Below are 17,816 nucleotides of genomic sequence, written 5' to 3' on the forward strand. Positions count from 1 at the left end.
GGAACAGATAGCGTATTTCACCCATTGGCTACATTTGTAGACTGTTCTTCAACCAGTTGTCCAAAAAACCAGCACTTATCTATAGGACACTACTCTTTTTATTAACATCTTACAGAACATAAAGAATCTGAACCCCAATGACTGACTTGCTACACTGGATGTCCAAAGTTTATACACATCTATCCCACATGACAAAGGTATTGAAGCCCTAGAATGGGCATTACTACAAGAGCCAAACTGCAGAGCTGATAAGGCCTTCATCCTACAACTCACAAAAATTATTTTACACAATAACTACTTCAGATTTAACAATCAATTCTACTTGCAAGCATCTGGTACCTCAATGATTTTGGCAATGGCCCCGCCTATGCCAACCTATTTTTGTATCATTTAGAAAGTGAACATATCATCACAAACCCAAGATGGATTACCAAACTAATCTGCTGGATGAGATACATCGACAATGTCTTCATGATCTGGAGAGGAGATAAAGATCTACTACTAAGCTTCTTGACATTCATCAACTCGGTCAATGACAGGATAAAGTTCACCATGGAAACAGGAAATCCAAAAATCCCATTTCCTAGATGTAGAATTGGAAATTAAGGGAAATACGATAGTAACAAACCTATTTTCAAAACCAACAGATGTGAACAACACACTACACTATCTGAGCTACCATCCCAGGCACCTACGTAATAATCTACCATACAGTCAATTCCTTTGGGCTAAAAGAATCACCTCAGTTGAATCTACTTTAACCATGGAGATGGAGAAATTGGCAGAAAAATACTCTAAACGAGGTTGCGCGGAAGAGATTATTACTGTAGCCAAAGATAGAGCCGCTCTAAAAACACAAACTGAACTTTTGAGTAAATTGCCAGAACCCAAAGAAATACCATTTCTATACACCCTCAAATACTCAAGCCAGAGCCACCAAATTACCAGGCTAATGCGGAAAAACTGGAGGATCATCCAAATGGATCCACAACTTCAGAAACTTTTCCCAGAACCCACTCTCATAGCATATAAACGAGGCCGTAATTTCAGAGACCATTTGGTCAAAGCTGAACGTATTCAAGAACCACGACAGACAACATTACGAACAAAGAAAATAGGAACTTTTGCTTGCCTACCCTGTTCAAACTGCAATAACATTACCAAAGGCGACTATGTAAGACATCCACGCACAGGCGCAAAAATCAAATTGAAACAATATACCAGTTGTGACACCAAATCTGTTGTGTATGCTCTCAACTGCCCCTGCGGAATTTATTATGTAGGTCAAACTCTGAGGAAAATGAAAAAGGCTCAACGAGCACAAAAGTAATATCAGAACCCATAACCTATGTTCTCCAGTGGCTAGACATTTTACAGAGAACAAACACTCAGTAGCTCAACTTCGCTTCCAAATTTTGGAAGTAGTCCCACGAGCCCCGAGGCGTGGCATCCATGCCAAAAAACTAGACCAACGAGAACTCAATTGGATTGACAAATTAGATTGCATGAGTCTCCATGGAATGAACGAAGATTTTCACCTAGGTACTTTTCTTTGTTATGTTATGTTATTTTGCATTTGTATAGCGCCTTATATACCATTGGTATGGTCTGAAGGCGCTGGTAGGTTGAACGCCCTTGGGAACCGAAGTTCGGGTCAGTAGAGAGATTAGAGAGAGTCCAAAGGTGCGTGTGCGCACCAGGTATGTGTGCAGCGGGTGCAGATTCATGTGGTAGCTGCTTCTTAGCGGTAGGTGTGGTGGTTGAGAGATCAGGAGTATGTGTTCGGTCTTTACGGAATTATCCAGGTCGAGTGTGGCAGCGTTAGGCCTGAGGAGAAATGCCTGGCTGGGGGGTGTGAAACCAGCGATGTTTACCGAGCGGCAGATGTTGATATGAGAACAGTTATACCGAATGGTGTCATAGTATCTCTGTGTTCTAGTTGAGTGGTGGTGTAAGGAGAGAGTAAGCGTGGGGTGTGATATGAAGTATGCTCTTTCAAAAGTTCCTTGCATTCCAAAGCATAATATATATGTCACGCAATTCTGAGCGGTCTGGTCCGTTCTATGCATTTTGTTTCTCATCCGTTCTATGTACTATTCTTCTGCTCTACGTACTCGTCCGTTCAGCATACTCATCCGCTCTATATATCCATCGGCTCCATACACTCATTCGTTCTATGCGTTCATCCGCTCCACGGACTCATCTGCCACTCATCTGCTCCGCAGTCATCCGCTCCACACAGCCATCCGCTCCGTATACAATCATTCGCTCCATATACACTCGTCCGTTCCACATACACTCATCTGCTCCACATACACTCATCTGCTCCACATACTCGTCCGTTCCGCGTACTCATTCGCTCTATGCACTCGTCCGCTCCACACACTTATCTGCTCCTCAACACAATCGTCCGCTCCACACATTCGGTCAATCTATACTCTCGTCCAATCTACCCACAATTGGGCACACTTCTAAATTCAACTTTTCTCAGAGAGGCTATTGGGCGCAACTTCAAATGCAATTACTTTAAATCATCTATCTTTAAATCAAAACTAAACTACCGTTCTTGGCCCTTAGATTTCCCTCCCAGGGAGAGAGATGGTAGCTTGACGAGCCTTAACTCTCAAGACCACCATGCTCGAGCAATTTACATGACTATTCTAGGCATTGCCTTAACAATATGGATACATTTATTTTATTTATTTTTTAAATTTATATAGCACATAGACAGCCCAGGGGCATTGTGGCGCTGTTACTTGCAGCAGACATAGTTACATTATGCATAGCTTACAGCATGGGGCGCAGAGATGTAATACAGGTCATGCATAAAAAGCTTACACAGTTCAGATATTCATATAGGTGATGAACGTAATGTACGGGGTAGAGGAGATCAGGCGAATAGGATGGTTTTCGTGGTTTTACGGAAGGCAGTGAGTGAGGGTTCTGCTCGCAGGGAAGTGGGGAGTGCATTCCAGTGCAGGGCAGCTAAGTAGGGGAAACTGGCTCCACCTGCTCTTGCTCTTTTTACCATGGGTACGGTGAGTAGGTTAGCATAGGGGGTCCTAATTGGTCTTGAGGACATGGCAGGGTGGATCCTTTGCGATAGGTATGATGGAGCTGCGAGGTGAATGCATTTGTGGGTGATGGCCAGGGCTTTGAAAATGATCCTCTCTTTTATGGGGAGCCAGTGGGAGGCTCTTCTAGCAGCGGAGATGTGCTCTCTTTTGGAAATGCCTTGTGCTGCACGTAAGGTGTTGTTTTGGATAACTTGCAATTTCTCAAGGTTTTTTGTGGAGGTCCCTAGGAAGAGAGCATTGCAGTAGTCTAACCGTGATCCAGTGATAGCCCTTGCTATGTTTGTACAGGTGTCATTGGAGAGGTATGGTCTGACTGCATTGAGGAGTTTGGCCTGGTAGGCAGCCGAAGAGGCAATTGCGTTCACCTGTCTGGTCATGGAGAGATTGGAGTCCAGGTAGACGCCTAAGGTTTTTACTGACTCGGATGCTGGAATTTTGATGGAGTCAATGATGATGTGACTGAATTGGTTGTCAAGTTTTTTGAGAGTGTCGGGGGAACCTACAAGCAGGAGTTCGGTTTTGTCTGAGTTGAGACAGAGGCTGTTGGCCGCCATCCAGGTTTGGATAGTGTTGTAGATGGTGTTGAGGGTCTTGGAGTCATTGTCATAGTCGCCTGTCAGGTAATGAGGATCTGCGTGTCGTCCACGTAATTGGTGTAGGAGATCCCCATGGTGTCAAGGATGAGGAAGAGGGGGGCGAGTGAATATATTGTAGAGGATGGGAGAGAGGCATGAGCCTTGTGGTACGCCACATAGCATAATGGTGGGTGAGGCAGTAGCTAGATCCGAGAAAACCTGCATGGTCCTTCCTTGTAGGAAAGAGGTGATCCAAGCACTGGAATGAGCTTATAAATTAGCAGTGGAGGTCAAGTGGTGGCATAGGACGTCCTGATCAACAAGGTCGAACGCGGCGGAGAGATCGAGGAGGAGGAGCAGGACAGGTTTGCCTAGGTCTCTTGCATCATCCATCTGGTTTTTAAGGTCGAGTAGGGCGGTCTCAATCCCGTGTTTCGGGCGGAAGCCAGATTGCCTCAAACCTAGGAGTTGATTCTCTTTGAGGAAGTGTTGGACCTGCAGGTAGGCTGCTTTGTCCAGGATTTTAAGAAGGAATGGGACAGTGGTGATGGGTCTATAGTCAACATCATGTTAATGTGGAAAGCATTTCTATGTAGCTAACGCGTATAATGATCTTCATAGCCATAGCATTGTTACCACCTGATGCTACAAACCCTTAACTATCCCAATACAGTCACTAAATCGCATTATTAGCATTGCATACTACAGACTTCTGTCAGTGTCTCTAAGAGTATTAGTTCAGATCACTTGGTCCTTATGACATTAATGGTGTTTAGCGAACAGACCACATAACATCACAGATGATTCATAAACATTCCAGTGGAGGGTTAAAATTCCACATATACAAATGTTCTTTCAGTTTATGTATTCTTTTTTCCTATGTGCATTGACCATCGGCACTATAAACTGATTTGTCTAACTTGCCCTTGTACATTGTACCAAAAGATTGTGAACATAGGTGCCCCATTGTCCGATAAATTTCTCCTCTGAAGGTATTTTGGGACCCTTGCATTTCTACAAACCCAGAGACCCTATCTACAGTGAAGACAAAACCTTTTCTAAAAGGACGTTTTTTCCGCCCATTTAAACTACTTGAATTACTCTCTACTCCATTACTTGTAATCACTGGAGCCTTGCTCCTTATAGAGTAGTCATCATCTGACACACCACCGGATGTTTCCCTTGGATCTGTATGCTCACATACGGGATAAATCATAACTCATGACGCAATACGCAATGACGTCAGATGTTTACATCTGACGTCATCGCGCGGACGTAACGAGACGTCATTCAACAGACGGATGACTTATACGCTTTCCTGTAGTAACGGCAGCATTCCAGTTGCTGAATCACATCCACTCGGATCGGGAGTAGCGCCATAACTTAAGTAAGTCTAATAATGAACAGCATTATTTCTCTGCTGACGAGTTGACGTACGTCGGACAGAAAACTGGCTCATAGATTCTTGTTAGTTACTGGTTTTCACTACCCTTCATTAAACCCAGCCAGTACCATGACGAGCAGTGGCTAATTTGATTCCAACCGTCCTTTTATTTATTTAATAGTTTACATCACTGTTATCCCTGCATGTTTATGCTCACAAGCTGGTGTATTTCATCCAGCAACCAACAGCATGCCTTTCTGTGGTCAGATACCGCGCTCCGTTTCAACGGGCATTGATTCACCATCAAACTAAGCCGGACTGAGTACTCACCGCAATGCACCTTGAATGGCCCTTATTTTTCACCATCCCCCACGTGGGGACTGATTAATGGCACTCTCGTGAAATGTTATGTACATATAGCGACTGTACCCATAATCTATAACTATAGGCAGTATGCCATATCGTAGTTATACAATCTCTTATCCTCTTCACACCACTAGAATGTAGGTCTGTGCACTTTATTCAACGTTTATCTTACTCAGAGTTAAACTAGAACTCTTGTGTACTTTATCCTGTACCCATAGAGCCTTCTACTTCCCAGGTGGGCCACAGTCTGTGTGGCGCTAGGAAGATTCCAATAATTATCTGATGACTACATACTGACCTGAGCATCAGAACCTGATACCCCGAGTCTCCAAGCATATACGATAAAGCTCCGTACAAGGAGGTAAGCTCTCATTTCCTGTCCGACCCTGAATTACTGAGCCCCAATTACATATATCCACTTTTTAGTTCAAAGGCAAGGAGTTAAAACAACTGGTCTGTACATCTGAGAATTGGGTTCATGAATTAACATCCTCTGACGACTCTACAACTATTTTACTGCATACCCTGGATCGAACTTCCATCCCAGAGGTAGGCCTTGTAACCGTAACGAATATTTAACATTTAACGGTAGAAAGAAAGGACCTTTTTGTAATTTCGAATACTATTACTCATACATATTTTTGGATATTCACATGCAACCATTCCAGTTATGAAATTGGATCATTATCCAGCCTTAACACAGGCAGAATCACAGTGGGGCACCTATGTAAATTGTTGTCCCCTCAGCCAATTTCTGTAGATCTAAAATGTACCATCCCTATATATGTAAATTAAGAGAACATTATTTATTTTGTACCCTACAGATATCAGAAATCTGTATTACAGAATGTTGTGAATGTACCCACAAATAACTACTCCTGATGAAATTGTATTTCCGAAACGTGTTGAGTTTTTAATAATCATTTTTTAATACAGTGTATCAATATGCATGTAATATTGTAACGGTGTGCTTATAGTTGGAACGTTGTTTCGCTCCACGATTTTGAGTTAAATTAAAATTATGATTTCAATCACGAGTTAATGTTTAATTAAGTTGACTCACAAATAAGTCTTGTTAAGTAACAACCTTATAACTCTAATTGAAATGTATCTATTGTTTGTTACCATACAATCTTCCGAGTGTGCAGGGGATGTAAGTGATCCACAGACCGTGGACACTTTCCATTTTCTTGTAATTTAAGGGTTTACAGAGAGCAGCGCTCACAGCATTCGAGTGTGTCCCAAATTAGCCGTTAAGAATTTTTGATCAGGTTTCATTGCTTGCCAGCAACAACTTGGATAAAGTTTAAGAAAAACGAATACCTATTTGTAGACTGTGCTGTAAAATGACATGTGGTGGTGAGCGCCATGAGACCTCTGGGCATCATTCACTATAGAAATGTTCGTCATTCAACTAGTATCTCAGAAATGTGGAAAGGCTCATGTAGGCAGCTTCACATTATTCAAATATGTAGAAACCTGCTGGTAAAGGGAAGCAATAAAACAGCAGAGTTGAACCACCTCAGCATTATCAAATTCCTAATGAATATTTACAGAATGATGTATTAAGAACTGTACATTAAAAAAAGATTTTGCGATCTCAAGGATTTTTTGCTATACAATGTACGAGGCAGCATGTCGAGTGATACATGCCATAATTTTAGGTAAACCTGCCTTCCATTGTGTGTCATTCCCCTTGGAGGCTATTCAGAGCTTCGTGCCTTTGCCCACGCTGCAAGATGACTTTTATTGGCATGTGGAACTGGGATCGCCTGTGTCATATGAAGTCTGGCTATGGTGGGAGTGACCCAATTGACAGATTTGCAGTTTGGTTTAATTTTCAATTTCTTTTTAAGTGAATACCCTATAGAATTGTGGCTGGATCAGTGTAGTCATTCATGAATACCATTTTGTTTTATTTCAAAAAGAAAATCCAATCCACAGTTTGACTGTGCAAAATAGACATTTTGAGTTCATATTTACTATTAGAGTTGCAAATACAAAAGAGAGGTGTGTAAATATAGCTAAAGAGGTCTCGGGAACACAGCAGAAGGAAACTACTGATGTCACATACCATACTTGATAGCAAGAGCAGAACAGGCAATTATTGGAAGAGTGCTCGGCTTGAGTGGTCTGAGCAGAATAACAATTAGCTTGGTGCAGTTGCAATGGAAAATCGACCAAAGGGCACTGCAGAACTCACTAAGAACATTTGTTGTTCTTGGTGCCTTGATCGTTTCTCTCATACAAGTAATACCACTTCCTAAAATTGGCGGCAAGGAAAACGGAACTGGTGTGAAGGGATTAGTTATGTTTTAATAACATCCAATAGCTAATTGAGGCTTAATCTTGTAAGTACACAGTGGCACAAAGAACATTTCAGTTTGTAGGAATTCAACCCTGCTTTGTCGATAATAACCATAGTGACCACAAACAAAATCACTGCTTGCAACAATAGGTAGTTTGTATCATTGTCAATACTTCCTTCACTGAGCATAAAGCATTATTTTAGGAATTGTCTGCCTGAACTAATTGTGGATTTTATTTTCACTTTCCTGTTAATTCCAGGTGGAACTTCAGTTTCAGCTAAATCGGTTGCCCCTCTGTGAAATGCATTATGCCTTGGACAGGATAAAGGAGAACAGCTTCCTGTTTCCAGATCTCACCTTAACGCCTCCCATTCCATGGAGCCCAAACAGGTATGTACATGTTACAGGAAGCACGTTAATTATGGCGTTACATCCCTTAGTTAAATGATTCCCACATTCTTTTCTCTATGCATTATGTGAGATAGGTTTGACAATTCATATTTAGGGGAGTCAGTCTTCTAAAGAGGGAATCCGATTTGGTTTCCATAATGAATTTGCATTTCCTGGGCTTTGTTGCGTTAATATATTATGGAGAAATGTTTACATAGACTATGTATTTTATTAAAAAATCTGCAATATGTTCCAACCGTGAATATTCTTCTAATTTACATACGCTGATTTTGTCTGCATGACACATCTTACTAGCATGTCCTCAAACCCTGCCCCATACTACTTTACATACTCGTCGTACTGAGGTCAAGGGACTTATTGCAATGTATTTGAAAAGTAATGGAACCATTTGTGCGATATGCACATGCAGGCCCCCTAATGCAAATGTGAGCCTTAATGTGCCAGTCTGTTTTCTCTGCAGAACAAGATCAGAACCATCTTGCAGAGTTATTATTCTTTACACAGGGACACATGCTTTTTACAAATTGTCCTGCGTTTTATTTTTATGGGGATCGCCTCTCCCCTTTTTCACTGATTATAGAACTGCTCCTTTGTTTACCATTTAACTCATCAGAGGATTTTGGGCTACCGTGTAAAATCTTCTGACACAGACCACATTATCTTTGTCTCCTTTATCTTGTTCATGGCTTAATTTGCCTGTATATGCACATTGACTCCTTTTCCGTTTCGATCCCAACTGGCTTTTCCATATGTTGAGATCTACAACATTGCAGGTTTATTGGCTTTGTAGGACTTGATTGCAAAGAAGACTGTGGTGAGTATCTTTTTTTTCAAAACAACTGGGAACAATCACTTTACGCCATGACAAGCCACCAGTAATGGTTTGAATCTGAGCCTCCCACCAGGTATATTTTAGGCCTGATCTACCATGCTCTGAAATCCATGTATGGATTATTGAGGCCAGTACACGTTTTGAGACCCTTTCAGGGTTTTTGTTGGATAGCTGGCTGAGGCCCCTGTGGCTGTAATGGGCAGTCAATCCGAGTCCCTTATTTCTTTAGTGATTCTAAGAAGCAGCACCTATATCTTGGTCCCTTCCGTGACAAAAACGTGATTTATACTCTATTTTCATGGTCCATCCTGAGGCCTGTGTGGGCTGTTCCTTGCCACTTGCAATCTGACTCGTTTGTTCATGCCCAACGTACTTTGACAAAGCAAGTTGGGTCCCAATAGGTGGGTCAAGGAATGTGCACTGCACATTTTTACGATGAGGTCCATAAACACAGGAAGCAACAGAAAGACTGTTCACAGCTATCAGATGTCCCTGGCACAGGCCACCTTTGGGTGAATGACCCATTATGAGGAACAGTGCAGAAATAAGGACACTTTCTCAAGAGAATGAAGCTACGCTCAGTTACGCTTTACAAGACACAGAGCCCAGAGGGTCACCCCTCAGCGGCTTCAAGTGCATCTCACTTAATTTCCTCGCCATGGGTGGGTACTTGGAGTACGGTGCCCCTGGTGTGTTTAAACCAGTTATGTGGGATACAGCCTCTTGGCCTGCTTTTGGTTCTGGAGTCCCAAAGCTATCCCTGAAGGAACACCTTTCCCACAGGGTAGCCTTCTTGTCAAAAGCTTTCAATTGTGTGCTTTGCCTGGTTGGACAGGTTTACAGTTAACTGTATGGAGGTGAGTCTATTCTTATAGAAACCTCCATTCTACAGGTACTTTATCTTCTGACATTGCTGCAGACAAAGACTGCATTCAGAAACGTTTTCCCAAGCGGTCACAGTATGGCTCTGAACCATCTATATCAGGGCGTTACTGCTCACTGGAATCGATGTTGAACGTGCATAACCAGAGTTGCACAAGCCCACTGACTTCACCTCTTTATTTTCACTTGCACAGAGATGAGTATCGGAACAGTCACTCTGCATTTTTCACATTTTCGTTCAATTCCTGCAAGCACTAGATATTGGTGTCAGATATGCACTTGCAGTTTCTGGACCATGATGCCAGACATAAAACTTTTCTTCTTGCAAGCCCATGTACACTAATGGCATCACAATTAAAACAAATGAGGTAAGACTCGTCCTCCACCCCTGCAGTGTTGCTCCACCTTTCCAAAGACCTGTACTCGGCTGAAATGGCGTGTTGAGAGGAAGGCCCTCTAGGTCAATATTGTAGAGATCTTCAAACGGGCCCCAGCGCCAAGGGCGGCAGTACCCACTCCAGCAGCAGAAGTACATCTGCCCTTCACTTAACAGTGAAGGCCATCCTACAGCCCTGTCCTCGGTTTTTGGTGATGTACTAAGTTGGACCTTATTTGCTAGTTCTTGTCACACCACTAGCAATTTCATCTGCAGCACCGAGCTCAATACCCTTTCCTCCAATGAGTCCCCATATTGTAATCGTGAGAATTTAGTTAACGTGGGCTGAAAACATCACCCACAGTAACTTTTTGAAATAGACCTTAGGGGATGGGGGAGTTTTCCTCCTTCCACAGGGTAGTTTAGGGCGCTGTTGAGTCAATAGGACTGTTGTTCCAGTGGCAGAGTTGCCTCTAGACCAACCTAGTTAATGCCAATCTGCGGCAAAATATTTTCTGTCCTGGGGAGACAAATAGTGCAAGCTTTTTTGGCTGGTTTGCGTCTAATGGTCTTTCCATCACTCCATTCAGACTGAGAAACTAAGACTCCTTATGCAAGAATGTTTAGTTATTTATATAGCGCTCCACACCCGGAGGTATCAGGGCGCATTATAGGTTGTTCGTGGATTGCAGGTTACATATGAGATCAAATACATAGAATAATTGCATGAAATATTACATTATTTACATGCAGCAGCGGTTTGTGGTTACCATATAGCTGACACCCAATGCTCTCTGTCTGGCCAACTTCACTCTCACATTGCCCGTTTGCCACAGAAAAAGTATACTGAATCTCTCTAGATGGTGCTTGTTGGTATGGAACCACATTTCTTCAAACAAGATACCTGGATATGTTTAAACCTACTAGAATGACAACAAAAAATATTGCCTACTTCCATTAAATGCTACACTTTCAATTGCATAACCTTACAGTTGTATTTCTATAGCACACTTTTATCTCTGGGAGGGCTACGGAGCTGCTAAGTGATGTTTGTTACTCCACTCAGTGGTACACCTTTTATTGACCTCAGAAGGATGAAGGGCTGTGTGAATCAATTTGAATTTGTGATTATTAAGTCAGATTATATTAGTTACAGATGCTTGTAGTGGATGCATTAGTCCACTGACCACAGTCCAGACTGTTGACTCTACGCTTTTATCCACTCCTTTTATCCACTCCTTTTACCTATACCAATTTTGTGACGCAATATAAACAAAGGACAGGTACAGTAGCTTCTGCCAATATTTCTGACAAAATAGTCAAGAGCCACAGCAACTACCCTCAAAATAGCTCTGGTTTGGACCACGTTGTTCCGATGCTTATGGGGCAGCAGAATCTAATCTTTCCCAGAGGATAGAGACCAATCAGTCTGAAAGGTGGATTTTGTAGTTTGTTACCCATGGTTATTTCCTGACAATTACACCCTTTTTTCTTAGCTATCCTTGTTTACCATTACCCACACTGGCCAACAGGTTAGCTGGAGTATTTACAAACGGTGTGGCAGGCTCAAGTTATTTCTTTATACCCACAAAGCGGGGTTGATGTCAAGAGGGATGAAGCCAATTCTGGATTTAAGGCTGGTGAAAGAATGCCTTGGCAAAATGAGATGTTAAATGGTCATGTTGGTTTAGGTTCTTCAACCATTCAAGAGAGTTCTGGTTAGTGCCCCATGACTTCTAGGAGGCATTCTGCCACATCCTGGTGCATCAAACACATCAGCAGTGCCTACGCTTTGTGGTAGGAGGGACACCCCATCTATTTACCTTGCTACTTTATGCTTGAAACTTCAAGAAGGTTATGGTGATAGTTACAAGACCACTTCGGGAACAAAACAAGTTCATATGTTATGGCGATTGGCCCCGGAAAGCGTGGTCTCCAGATTTGGTGTCGAAAAACTTTGAGCATGCAGATTTCTCTAGTCTCTGGGCTTCTACCTGATCTGTTGGCATGCCTCTATCAAACCATCTAGAGGGCTTTCATAGGAATGTTTTTGGATAGAGGAACAAAAAACTGAGCAGCATCTTCCAGTCTGTTCATGATTCTATTCCTGTCCTTGTTTCTTTAAGAGAATTTAATCTGATTTCTTGGACTTGGGTCTGCATGCACATTTCTGGTCACAGAAGCCCTATTTCAGAAGAGGGTTTGTCAGTGGGTCATGTGATGCCACTATTTAAAGTATTGGGGCAGTTGCAGCCCCTTTTTCTATATTTGTGTGTTATTTTTGTAATTTTAAGATTTTTTGCAGGATCTTTGGTTGTGGTTTTTGGGTGGACAAGGACAGGAGACGTGATTTCAGTGTTCGAGCTGAGACTGGCCCTGCATATGTATTTCTTCTATTCTAGAGATGTTTCCCCAGATATTGACTAACAATACTGCCACAGTTCCATATAATCAAGGCACTGTGGGATCCACTCGGCTTTATTTAGAGGTACTGTGCTTCAGAGAGCAAAATATTTTTTTCTGTTATTCGGCAAGAAATGATTGCACAGATGCTGTCATGTAACAGCTCACTAGTGGAAGCATTATCGGGTCGTGCTAGAAATGATCTTTATCCTTTGAAAAGTTACCCAGATGGACTTCTTTGACTTCAGTGAGAACCGTGTCCTATATTTTGTCTAGGGAATTTGCTCTTGGGGGGAGACTAGGATGATGCTTTGATGGTGAGTTTGATCTCATTTTGTATTCCCTCTTTTTCTCCTAATTCTGTAAATGCTGCAGTGGCTAAGAAGATTTGGAACTATAATGATCTGTGTGGCTCTGGTTATTCAGAAGCTAAGAGATCAGAACTGGAACCTCAAAGGATGTCATGAATGCGTTGTTAAATAATTGAAGATCTGCTACAAAATCCATATGTGCCTCAAGTGAAGATAGTTCTCTAGTAAATATAGTGATGGGCATCTTGACCCTGACGTTCCACACAGCATTTAATCTGGAATGTTTTTTTCTTATGCAACGACTGGCCAAGTGCTACTGGTTATCTGTTTTTAAGAGAATGCCATGGCAAGGCAATTATCCGTCTCTTTTTACATTGATAAAAACCATGTTTTGTTCCTTCCTGGGATCTAAATTTGATCGTAGTTTTTTTTCTTCTTTTTTTGTGCCTTTTCTGGTGTCTTCTTTCAGCATTCCTGTCTTCCGAGATTACCCAGACAGGTTAGTATTTCTCATTGCAATAACTTTTGTTAGATATGCAAACTGCAGATCCTCCTTTTCTTTTGTCTTAAGTAGTTGGTTCCTTACTTTCTAAAGGTATCTTCCAATGCTATGTCTTTAAAGGATTCCTCTCTCCCATGGATTCCTCTTCTATGATATTCTGCCTCCAGTGCCAACTGCATTCGTAAATCTTTTTGACACTAGAGAGCACAGTTGTGTCAGCTTCAATAGGTTCCGCTTAGTGCCAAGCGCCGAATGTGAAGTTAGGGCCATTCTTCAGGAATGCACTGATCTTTAGCTTTCTACTGTCATGCCTAGCACTGGCATGGCCTCAGGCTTCCATCATTGCCTAGATTGTGGGAAAGTGATATCTGTCTCTGACGCCCATTGCATCTGTTTATACTGCGTGGGCGAGGAGCATGACTCACAGTATTGCAAGTCTTAAAAATTCATGCACCCAGTGGCCTTAAGGAAGCGTGCTGAAAAAACATTACTCTGTTTCAGTCGCTGGTCATGGAGCAGATGAGAGAGGAAGACCAATACAAGACCCAGAAGAGGAAACTCAGCAAGTTGTCCTGCTCACCAAGCAGCTCTTTGAGAACACCATTCTTCCGAGAACAACGAGTACTAACCGCTCAAGGGACTCCTCAGAGTATTTTACCCCACAGGTACTGCATCCCACTCAAGCCACACCTCAGAGGAATGGGAAAGCATTTGGCTAAAGATGCTCGACATCTATACAGAGGCCCCAATGCCTCAACGAGGCCCACCACATTTGAAGGAGCTGGCAGTAACTCCTTGCTAGACCGCAACTGTTTACCTGCTGACTCGAACCCTGCCGCCCCTGCCGCCTCTTCACACCCCCGACGAACCTAGGGGTTCCTATGGGGATATCCATCTGAAAGGTCTTTGACAAGGAGTTGTGTGTATCCTTTCCACTTTGGGCTACTACCATATTGCTCCAGGGACACAAGTTTTTCCAGAGGAAGTCTCTGTGGAACAAGAGGATCTAATGGACCTTGCCTGCATGATGATATATTTTATTTGTAACACGCTCGTACACGAGTGTTTCAGAGCATGACCAGGCAAGGGAGGGGAAACAGTGGAGAAAACAGCGATCTTACTAGGGCCCAGTGACATTGAGAACGCGCAAGTTGGAAAAAGTGCATGGAAGGGGGAGAGTGGAAAGTGCAGAGCAGAGGAGAAACAGAATAAATAATAATAAATAAAAATAAATAGATAATGGAGACAATAAACAGTGGTATTGCAGCCAGCAAATGAAAAGTGCTGTATTTACGGTAGCAGAGTGGGTAAGTCAGATAAGTGCAGAAAAAGAAGAAAATAGGGGTGGGGACTGTATGGGTACAGATACAGTCCCCAGTGCAAGGGGGGGGGCAGGAGGCAGTGCAGGTGGGTGGCAGGGTGAGCAGGTACCTGGTAAAGGGGACAGAGGGTGGCCATGTGCACAGTGCCAAGAGAGCAGATCAGCAGGGGAGAAGGGGAGTGAAGGCAGAAGCAAAGAGGAAGGTCTTGAGGTGCTTCAGGAACCAGAGATGGTTCTTCATGTTTTAGAGTGGCAGGGAGGGTGTTCCAGAGGAAGGCCCCACCTGAAGACGGAGATCTGCCCCAGCTCGTTTCTTTGAAAAATGACTGACCCGGGGGGAGTTGGAGGTAGAGGAGCGAAGAGCTCGAGAGGGGAGGGATTTACAGAGGGATAGCCGAAGGTATTTTGGACACGGGCCCCAGAAAGCCTTGTGGACAATGCAGAGGGTTTGAATTTAAGCTTTGCATTCATTGGGAGCCAATGGAGAGATTTCAGAGCTGGAGAGATATGATCCCAGGGCTTGAGGCCAAGGACAAGTCTCGCAGTCCAGTTCTGGATTAGTTGCAGAGGGCGGAGAGTAGAGGCAGGTAGATTTAGAAAGAGGCTGTTACAATAGTCCAACTTGGAGAGAGTCAGAGCATGGGAGACGGTGAGCTTCTGGGGGAAGGAGAGGAAAGGCAGAGTACCTCGAGTAGGTGCAGTAGGAAGTTTGACTTTTTAGAGACAGCAGAGATGTGGGCAGAGAAGGAAAGTGTGGAGTCAAAGATGACCCAGAGGTTCTTGGCCTTGCAGGTAGGGGGTAGGAGGAGGGCCAAGGGAGGCTGGCCAGAGAGTGAGGGGAAAGGATGGTGAAGGTGTGCCAATGAGGAGGATCTCTGTCTTGGTGGCATTCAGACAAAGATAATTGGAGGCACACCAATCTTGAATGGCAGTTAAGCAATCAGAGATGAGAGAGGGAGAGGAGGTGGCCGAGGGCAGCCTGAAAATGAGTTGTCATCAGCGTAGCACTGGAAGTTTGAGCAGAACATGGCAAGGCAGTGGGCAAGAGTTGCCAGGTATTGGTTGAAAAGCCAGGGCGAGTGGTTAGACCCCTGGGGAACACCACAGGTAGAGAGGAAGATAAATGATAGGAAGGACCCCAGTTGGACCTAGGAGGGTCAATCAGAGAGGAAAGTGGTCTACCAGGCAAGAGCCTGATCGGTGATACCCAGGTTATCACGGACAAGGTTGAGCAGCATGGTATGGTTGACCATGTCAAAGGCAGAAGAGAGATATAGTAGGATGAGGATAGAGGAAATATTGGAGTCAAGGTTCGAGAGCAGATCTTCACGGATGTTCAGGAGAGCAGTTTCCGTGCTTCTGGCTGCTCTGAAGCCAGACTGGTAGTCCGGTTTTGCTCCAGACGTTGAAACAAAGCTCCTGGTCATGCATTTCGATGAGCACACCCTATTTGGGGCCAAGGCTGAGGACTCCCTTCAAGATTTCCAGTCACCCACGCCCACAGTGAAGTCCTTGCAATTGTCTGTCCTGCACTTCTCAGCACGTGTGGCGCAAGGAAGGGCATTTTGTCCCATTCTAATGGATTTTCTCCTCCAACCGATTCCTCATCTTGGATATATCCATATCCTGCCTTTCGTTCTTAGAAATACTTTCAACCGCAGAGGGCGCTGTGGGCCATTGAGTCGATGTCACTCAACTGTTACTATTCCTGCGTCTGGTAGTGACTTCGATGATTGTATAAATCGCACGCAGTGCGCTCCGTTCCATTTTTCCAAATGCACAGCACGCTCTCGGAACGGTTCGACTAACCTCAGCAAATCTCTCGACTAACGTCTTCATTAAAATCTTCATGAGATCTACGCCGAAAACAGGTTTCAAGAGATGTGTGGAGATGTGCACAGGATTTGTCTCTGGTGCCTCAGCAAAGAACATAAGGTCATTGAGTGCAGCTCATGCCAATCATTGACCACCAAGGTCTTGAAGGGGGGAAGATCGAAGCTCTCGCCCTGGGTCGGCTGGTTTCCAAATCTCCGTCTTCCACACCTTCGAAGAAGACTTTTTTCCAAAGGTAGAATCTCCACTGGCGATAAGTCTCCAGAAAGGCCCAATAAACGACATTCCAAACGGTCAAGATACAGGTGCGATTCTCGTCACACTTTGTCACAAATGAAGTTGAAAAAACACTGCCATTGTTCCACATCCTCTAATTCCTTGCCCGACAAGGCACACATACTTTTTCCTGATAAGACCACTTCTGCGGCCGAATGGGAAAAGTTCAGGGGAAAGATGATGGAGGTCTTTTCGAAGACAGCCACTCTCTCGAAAGAGCCGAAAAAGGCTGTTGAACGCACTGCGTCTTCCAAGACCGGCAGAGAATCCAGCAAGGCTTCCACCAATGAGTCCAAGTCTGAAGATCTCAGGGATGTCTTGCGTAGCATTAACAGCATCTATCACTGAGACTTCATTCAAGCAAAATGCTTCGCTGACATCCTCCCTTTAAGTTGAAAGGGTCCTTCAATGTCGACCTCTGTGACAAGTTTTAAGCCCACATCAAAATCTGATTTCTTAAGATCTTTGGGGTCCTTCTTTGAGGAAGAGGAGGAGGAAAATGACTACGTACCCTACGGAAATTAACATTTTGGGAATCCCAATTTTCCAAAGGAGTTGGTCTCAAAACAATCCCGGATTGAAGACCTAGCCACATGTCTAAAAGAAGCCAGTGTTCTTTATAACTCTTCTGAGGTGGGATTTTACACACCAGAAATATCCTCTAACCCTAATGCCTATAGAACGGTCATGAATAGGGTAATTGAGTATTTGGGTTGGGGATGTCCTGTTAAGAAAATGACCCAAGATGACCTTAGTGACAATTTGGATTGAGGTTCTCCCAAGGAGTCTGTGCTTCCCTTCCACACAGCACTAAACAATCCTATTTTAGAAAATTGTTTAACATAGACACCACTCCTGCTGGGAACAAGGAGTTGGTGAAAAGGTAGACATTCCTCTGTTGACCCTAGCTTCCTTTCTAGGCAGAGCTTGTGTATGTGCTTACACCTTTTTCTGCGCC

General features: G+C 43.6%; 1 protein-coding gene across 9 annotated transcripts in view; it reads left to right on the forward strand.

Annotated features, from left to right (window-relative positions):
- HELZ (helicase with zinc finger) overlaps positions 1-17,816 on the forward strand; it is a 2,743,493-nt gene that overhangs the window by 1,199,389 nt on the left and 1,526,288 nt on the right. For all 9 annotated transcript variants that reach the window (XM_069655034.1, XM_069655036.1, XM_069655035.1 and 6 more), the window contains one exon: positions 7,971-8,101. In XM_069655034.1, coding sequence (XP_069511135.1) covers positions 7,971-8,101 — 131 coding nt within the window. The remainder of the gene's footprint in view (positions 1-7,970; positions 8,102-17,816) is intronic.

The sequence above is a fragment of the Ambystoma mexicanum genome, chromosome 3q (genome assembly GCF_040938575.1).
Source record: "Ambystoma mexicanum isolate Mex_15411 chromosome 3q, UKY_AmexF1_1, whole genome shotgun sequence".
Classification (NCBI taxonomy): domain Eukaryota; kingdom Metazoa; phylum Chordata; class Amphibia; order Caudata; family Ambystomatidae; genus Ambystoma; species Ambystoma mexicanum.